Source organism: Oryzias melastigma, unplaced genomic scaffold (genome assembly GCF_002922805.2).
Source record: "Oryzias melastigma strain HK-1 unplaced genomic scaffold, ASM292280v2 sc00288, whole genome shotgun sequence".
NCBI classification, from domain to species: domain Eukaryota; kingdom Metazoa; phylum Chordata; class Actinopteri; order Beloniformes; family Adrianichthyidae; genus Oryzias; species Oryzias melastigma.
Window position 1 is genome coordinate 61805 of NW_023416906.1, and position 8089 is coordinate 69893.

Here is an 8089-nt window from a genome sequence, read left to right on the forward strand (position 1 = left end):
CTACTGAGGTTTTATGGGCTAATTTAAAGTTTAGCTTCTATGTTAGCAACAGGCTAACATTTTTGGCTAATTTAGTTAAAAGAAGAATTTTTAGGATATTTTGTAGTTTAGCTAGTATTTAAGCAATAAGCTAGCTTATTTGGATCATTTGGCATCTGTTGAGGTTTTATATGCTAATTTGGAGTTTAGCTCATATTTAAGCAACACACTAAATATTTTAGCAAAATTGGCATGTTTTAGGGATTTTTAAGCAATTTTTACTACAATTTTTTAAACTTCAGCACTCTTTCATAGTTCTTTAACGAAATTTCCAGGCTTGTAGCAAATTTAAAGAATTTTATTTGCAAATATATTTTGCATTTTCAGCAAATCCCTTCAGGAATTAAAGTCAATTGAGTTACCATTTACAGCAAAAAGCTTCAGCATCTTCAGCGACTACTTTCAGCCAAAAGCATTCACATTAGCATTATCACAGGTAATGCAACTTTTCTAGTTTATGTATTATTTTTATACTTTTTTCAAATGATTATTTTTCATCTTTATAATTGGCTTAAAAAGGATGAAGTCACACCAGAGTCAAAATTATCAATTAGTTATTGTTTATATTTCATAACCGACCTTCTGCATCTGTATGAAGCCCAATGAGGGAATTGTTTTTGTGATATTGGGCTATATAAATAAAATTGAATTGATCTGAATAATGATAGAAAATCCATTTTGGAATTGGTTTTTTTACATTTTAAGTTCAGCAAGACTTAAGTTTTCTTAAACTATGATCATTTTTAGATCAATCAGTCAATCTTTATATTGTATTTTTCATATAAAAATAACACTAATTCCTTTACACAAAAACAAAACAAAAAAATAATATCAAATCATGTTACATTATTTTGTTGTTATGTTATATTATTTTTAGGTTAAATTATTATTTTTCTATTAAAAAACTTTCCTAATAAGACATTTTTTCTGGAATTTAAGGGTCTTTTGACTTTCTTAAGATTCAGATTTTGCACTGAAATATTTTGGTCAAAACTTTTGACAACCGAAAAACTTGATTTAAGACTCAAAAAAAAAACTAAAACTACTTGAGTTAAGAAATTTTCAGAAGACAACGAAATTCAGTTTTTAAAAATAGGATTACTTCATAATTTGAAGATGTGGCAAATAAATGTCTCAGCCAGTTTTGTCATTATTTTGGAAAAAATAATGTAGATTCATGTCATGTTGAGTTACGTTGTTCATGTATTTTATGGGGATTTATTAGGACGGACCATCTTGTACTAAAATGATATCTCATTTTGCTCACATTTTGTTTTAAACTGAATCATTTCCACTTATTACACTAGTTTACTACAATTAGGCTAATAAAAACTAAAAAAATACAAAACTATGTGCTCACAATTAGCAAAAAATAGTGTAAAACATTGAATTGAAAGTAATTCTACCAGTCAGCCGGTTTCTTCCCTGTTTTGAATGCTCGTGTGAACTCTTGTCTCTACATTCTGATAACTTATAATCAGATTTCTCGTCAATTAAAATCTGTTGCTGCATGGACAAATCCTTTCCTACTTTCTAGTGGTTTTCTTCTTCAGTTTAGTGATTTTTTTTCATTCTGAGGAGACCTCATTTTGCTCTACCGGAGATCGGGACCTCACCTTTGACAGCAGGTGCTCGGGCAGCGGCTTGCGGGTGACCCAGGGGTCCATGGAGTAAAGCTTGGGGTCCCGGTCGGACAGCTCGATGCGTCTCGGCGTCAGCAGCTTGCGGCGCGTGAACTCCAGCTCATCGTCGTGGACGTTGCTGACATCCGTCACGTCGTAGCCGATCAGGCAGTTCAAGTAGCGCTGGTACTGGAGGGACTCTTCAGACGGCTGCGGCCGCGGAACCATCTGGATCCGACCCACGCCCTTCTTCAGCGCTTTAGGAACACAGGACATGTCTTCAGCATGACCGGGAAACATCATCTAAGCCTCTGTCTTTGAGCGGCAGCGATACCTCTCCAGTAGGGAATACAGTCCAGAGTCTGGAAGACTTGGTGCTTGTCGTAGATCTCACACACTGTTCCTTTCTTCTGATACAGCAGGATGCAGTGGTCAGGAGACAAGCGCTGGTAGAAGTCAGGGCAAAGGTTTAAAGTCACCGCCTTCATCCACACCTGAGCCTTCACCTGAGTGACAGAAAGCCCAGACCTTTCAGTCACTTCAGCCAAAAACACTCAAAGTGACCCGTATGGGGAATTCAGAGTTGGGTTGACCTGCTCCACAGTCCAGTTCCCGGCCACGTCCAGCAGCAGAACGTCCGGGCTGTTCCCGCCTCGAGCCACAGAGGGCATCACAAACTCAATGGTGATCTGATCCATGGAGGCGCAGGAGGACGGCGTGATGGCTTTCTTTCTCCTCCTCCTCCTGCAGTGCGGCGCTTCGGGCTCTTCGTCACTCACCTGGATCGACCGCCTGTCCATCCCCTAGCTTCAAAACCAACATTGTTTCCATCATTACCATGTCATTTCCATACCTTCAGTCTCCTCTTCATTCAGCGGTAATGTATTTCCAAAGAGGTTTGCATGATTTCCCACAAGCCTTTGCTTGTGTTGACCTTTGCTCCATGCAAAGCACCCTTATTGGTAGAATATTTATGTAGAAACTGCAATAAAATCCCACATTAGTGTAGGCTGGTTCACATCTCGGTCATCTCTAGCGTAAATATTTCAACCACAAACCATGATATCTCCACCCCATGCTTCTCTGATGTTTAATAGCTCTATAATGACATCATTTTGGACCAGACCGGTACTGATTTACAAAAAATGTACACATTTTTTAAGAACACCTCAAATCGAATTTAAAACTGAATCTACAAAGAAAATGAAACAATCAGCTGGACTCCATCCTCATTGTGCCAAGTTTGAATGTTTTTTTGGCAAACTGTGCAGTTTGTTTCATACGGATTTCCACTAATCGGTTTAACCACCACGAGTAATCCATGTTTTAAACCATTGCTCCATGACTTTACACTTTCCTATTTTCCTGACGACCTAATTTGCTCACTGAATTGAAATGATTTACCACCAGTTCACGACCTTTTGACGCATTTTAGAACATCTTTTTTAGAGACAGGGAGTCACATCGTGTTGATGAGCTGAAATGAAGACATAGCAAAGTCCCACTCCAATCATCTTTAGAGCTAAAACGATCCCAGTGATACCCAGTCCATCCAGACCAGAACCTCGCCCCATAAGAACAGCTTTCCCGCTCTGTCATTGCATACATTAACAGAATTAGCTTCATCAAGTACATTTGCTTTACTGTATTTGAATTTATGTTGTGTGAATATCTAACTTTTGTTTATGTTTAATTACTTTTCTGCTTTATTTTAGCACCAATCACTGCAAAATCACTGGTGGGGGGTCTTAAAGGACCCCCGCGTCTAAAGTAACAAACACCAGTTTGAGCTGGAATTTGTTGAAGACACAGCTGGGAAATACGCGGCTTCTAAAATGAAAGTTATTTGGTTGATCACCACTAGCTCTGTGGAGAAATTTGAGTTTTGGTGTTAGACTGGGGGCGGTGCTGTCAGAGCAGACTCTTCCTGGAGGGGCCGGTTCACATCGTGCTGACATCAGCACGGTAGGACCTGTTAATTTTCGTGGTTATGGGAGGGGCTGGTGCAGACAGTGTTTGCATGAACAGATCAAAATACCACTTTGAAGTCCTTTATAGTGAGGGATGAACAGTAAAAATAAAAAAATTAAAACCTCAAAAAGTTTAATTTTCATGGTATGGCCCCCTTAAAGTTTACAGATTTACATGATTTAAAAATGAAAGAAGTTAATGCTGTGAGCTGAACTTGACCGCTGAAGATGCTAGTGCTGTTAGTTGAAGATGCTGAAATTGACAGTTAAAAACACTGAAGCTGATAGCTGAAATCACTGAAGCTGACAGCCCACCAAAATATTACCTAAATGCGAAATTATCCTTAAAATTGAAAAAAAAGCCTAAGTGAGCCAAAGCAGCTAGCATGTAGCAGAAATATTAGCTAAACGCCGAAATAGTCTAAAAAAAACCTTAATAAATGCCAAAATAGTCCATAAAGCTAGTATGATGCCATTATAACTTTCAACTTTACTACACTGTGACTCCATATAATATAAAATAACGACTAATCGACTATTAAATTAGTGTATTGAGTATTTTAATCAACGATTTGTCGCCAATTAGTCGACTAATTGTGGCAGCTCTACTTTTAGTACAGACTAAAAGTACACTTGTAGTGCACTTAAATAGACAACTTTGTTGCTCTTCCTGTCAAAATAAAAGCATCAAAACGGAGAAAGACAAAATAAAGTGTAACTTTGAAGTTAAAAACCAGGATGTTTTGTCATAAAACTCTGATCCAGCTCCAGTACTGTCACAAAAAGTGACAGCAAATCAAAGATGGGCGGAGTTTGGACTGACAGACTAGAATGTGAGCATTTATGCTGTCACCTACCTGGGCTGTATTTGATTCTCCTATCGGGTGGTGATGATAAACATCTACTGCATACAGTCATGACTTTACTACTGAGCATATTAACGTGCTCTTCCTCTTCACTCAATGTCCAAAAGTCCCTGGAGTTTCCCTTCTGCTTGTTGTGCGGCATCAGCAGAGGAAGCGCGAAGCAGGAAGCAAACGCGATACAGAAACACAGCCCGCTGTTTACCACCGCCCTGCTTTACGGTTCTGGTTGGGTTTCAACCATAGACTGTATAGCAGAGAGTGTCGTAAACATTAGTTAAACTCTGCCGGTGCGGACTGAGGTCAGCTGGCAGCAGAAGCCGGACCGGCACCGGCGGCCGTGTAACGGTCCAGCTGCCGCCGCAATAATGGCAAATAAAAGCCTGAACATTCTCACCAGACTCACCGACTGAGACAGACGGCGACGAAAGCCAGAGGTTCGGGCGAACACTTCCACATTTATGCGACTCCAAGACAGACTTCGAACCACTTTCTGAAGTTTGCCGACAGAAACCGGTTTAAGGAAATGAACTTCTTCGATAGAAAAAGTTGTCATCGGCTGAAACCAAACTTCCGGGTCCTTTCAAAATAAAACGTTTTTGTTTTTTGTATTTCCCTTTTATTTTACAATAAAACATTATTCCAGGTTTGTCCAATACTACGAGTATGAAAGCACAGAAATTTTAAAAGTTTTATTTGTAATGAAAAATATTTGGGATAAATAGAATATTAGGGAAGAGGAAAAGAGGCAGGGCAATCAATTGACAGGAATAAGGATATAATTTCCTGTTTTGTTTTTTTTTTTTACTCCAAGACAGACTTAAACACTTTTTGATGTTTCAGGAAATGATGTGGGGGATTTTTCAGACTTAAATTCAACCCAAATTGACCCTTTCACAAATGCACTTAAAAATATCAATAACGATAACGATGTCCAGTGTCTAAGAACCAATAGTGTCTGATGGGGAGAGAAAATCAGTCTTTTCTGCCATGACTTGTTGCAGACTCCACAGACAGGAATGTGAAGAGCCATTTCTGCATCCTCCAAAGCGATGACATCACCACCAATCTGCAAAGACAAATTAATTAATGTAAACAAATTTAAATGATTTTTATTTAATGTCACAGTAAAAATATAGGAAAATAACTGAACCTTCTTTATCTTAAAATTGAGTCTTGGCATCTGGACTTCCACCTTCTTCCTTCAAGAAAGATTTGAAGTCCAGATGCCAAGACTCCTTTCTAGGATGTCACTCATTGACGTGAACGGTCCATCATTTCACCTGGATAAATGAGAACTTGAACCAACATAGAGCTTTCATGTTGCTGCCAGCTTTGACATTAACACGTTGCCTGTTCACATGCTCAAAAATATTTAAAAATAAATAAATAACAACAATCTTTTGGATAATAAGTTCAGCAGTATTTTCAGAAGCATGTGAGATTTAAATTTACAGAAATCGGACGATAGGTAGGTGAACATAAACAGGCCAATAAAACTGCATTTCCACACACTTTCTGTGCTCAATGTAAAACTCTGAGACTGTTTGTCAGTCACACAAGTCTACCCTGATAGTTCAACAGCATATGTACATTATTAAATTTTTTTTTCTTCCTTGGCCCTAATCCTCTTCCGTAGGTCTAGAAGCTCATCTCTGTCCCTTCTTTTTCTTCCAGCTGGTGATTTACTCCTTCCTTCCTCTCTTTCTTCACTCTCCTCTCTTTCACCCACTGCTGTACCTGACTCTGAAGTTCTCTTATCCAGCCTTATCCTGGACCTTGTCCCACAAATCCATTTTCCCCAGGATTGTCCCGAAAAACACACAAAACAAAGAGGGAGAGATGAGAGGGTTAATTCCTCTCAAAAATGCTTCACATTAAAGCACAAAACACACTCTACTGCAGGGGTCACCAACTCTGTTCTTCTAGAGCTCCTGCCCCGTTTGTTTAGCAGCTAATAATAATAAATATGTTTTATTCATATAGCGCTTTTAATTGGCTGGGTGGTTCAGTGGGTTCGGTGAAGGGCTGACACGCAGGAGCCCTGGGTTTGATTCCTTGGGTTGTCCACTGATCTCCACCCAGATTGGGTCCTTAGACAAGACCCTTGACGCTGCTGCCTAACTGGGTCCCTGTGCCCCTCAAGTACAGGGTTGTGTCAGGAAGGGCATCCGGCGTAAAAACTCTGACAAATCACTGATGCGAAACAGTGGATGCTGTTACGCTGTGGTGACCCCGAAAGGGATAAGCCGAAAGTGAACTACTATTCATATAGCGCTTTTAAAAGATACTCAAAGAAGCTTAAAAAATCTAATGCTGTTTAAGCTACTTCTGCTCACCTGGATCAGAAACTGAACGTATTCAATCCAGATAACCAGGAATTACTGAAGCAGAGTTATCTGCAAAACAAGCAGGGCAGTGAAGCTCATGAAGAACAGGACTGATGATGACGGCTCTATTATGACAAAGACATATATAAATGTATTTTTTACCTTCATGCCACAGCAGCCGAAAATCTAGCACCAGTGAAGAGATGATCATTTTCACCCCTAAGCCTTATAAATCAAAATCATAATCTTATCAGATTACAGTTTTTACTTACATTTAAAAGTGACATTTTCTCAACTCGGGTCCCGCATCAAAGTCCGCCATTGTTGTCCGAAAAAAACTTCGGGGCCGACCACAATGCATCTTGGGATATAGGCAGCATAGAAGGATACACCAGAACGATCCTTGAATTTGGGAAAAGGAAGGCCGCGTTCGTTGGCCGAGTTTGAAGCCTTCGTTGAATTTGGACGGCAACTGTTGCGGCTCTGTGAAGTCACCGGCCGACAAACACAGCCCAGGGAGGACACAGCAATTTGGACATGAAGTTAGCCGTTGTCTGTATTTTTTGTGTCGCTGTTCGTTTGTGATGGTTTTTATGTAATTAGCTATATCAGTAGCACTTAGCAGCTAAAGATAACACAGAAACAGGTTATCGTGGTGGACCTGGAGTTATGAATATGTCACATGGTCACAGGGATATAAGATGGAGAATTACTGATGTATTTTGTAGATAAATGTAAAAAGCTAAGTTTAACCTGGCCTGTTGTTGAATGAAACGTAGAGACAGAGGTTCAATGTGTGCTGTGTTTATGTTGCAGCTGCTCACTAAAAGCTAAACGTGTAAGAAAGACACATCTGTCCGGATCTTCCCTCCAACGTGTAACAATATGGTGACTGTAAAGGTGCTTTCACACCGAACGCGATTCGCGTGACAAATTCGCTCGCCCCGCCCCTCTTACACTGCACAGCGAATTCGCTGCTGGCTGCCTTTCAAAAAATGTGTGGCTAGTGGGAGGAGCTGTCTGTGGATATCTCATTTTGAATATGATGTTGAGGGATAAGGTTAATCAGTAATCATGTCTTCATGTGTTGGTTATAATTATTATTAAAAGATTACTAAAATAAATATTATTAAAAGATTTTCCCGGTACAGGGGGCTGTGTCTGTATGACAGCCGCTTCCACAGTGTTTCTGAGTCTCTGTGGCTGAGCTTGAAGGCTATCTGTTTCGTATGAATCCGAGGGGGAAAATAATATTTAAAGATCTT

The 8089-nt window shown here is 39.6% G+C and overlaps 1 protein-coding gene across 3 annotated transcripts in view; it reads right to left on the reverse strand.

Moving 5' to 3' along the window:
* Positions 1–5619, reverse strand: part of pik3cg (phosphatidylinositol-4,5-bisphosphate 3-kinase, catalytic subunit gamma) — a 30284-nt gene extending 24665 nt beyond the window's left edge. The window contains exons 1-4 of one of the 3 annotated variants that reach the window (XM_036210898.1): positions 4892–5619; positions 2255–2468; positions 1996–2167; positions 1656–1918 (exon numbers count right to left, since the gene is read on the reverse strand). In XM_036210898.1, the coding sequence (XP_036066791.1) occupies positions 1656–1918; positions 1996–2167; positions 2255–2461 (642 nt within the window). In that variant the 5' untranslated portion in view covers positions 2462–2468; positions 4892–5619. Of the gene's footprint in view, positions 1–1655; positions 1919–1995; positions 2168–2254; positions 2469–4488; positions 4746–4891 lie in introns of those variants that run through there. The other 2 variants (XM_024265135.2, XM_024265137.2) reach the window with 2 other exon arrangements.
* Between the last annotated feature and the right edge of the window lie 2470 nt (positions 5620–8089).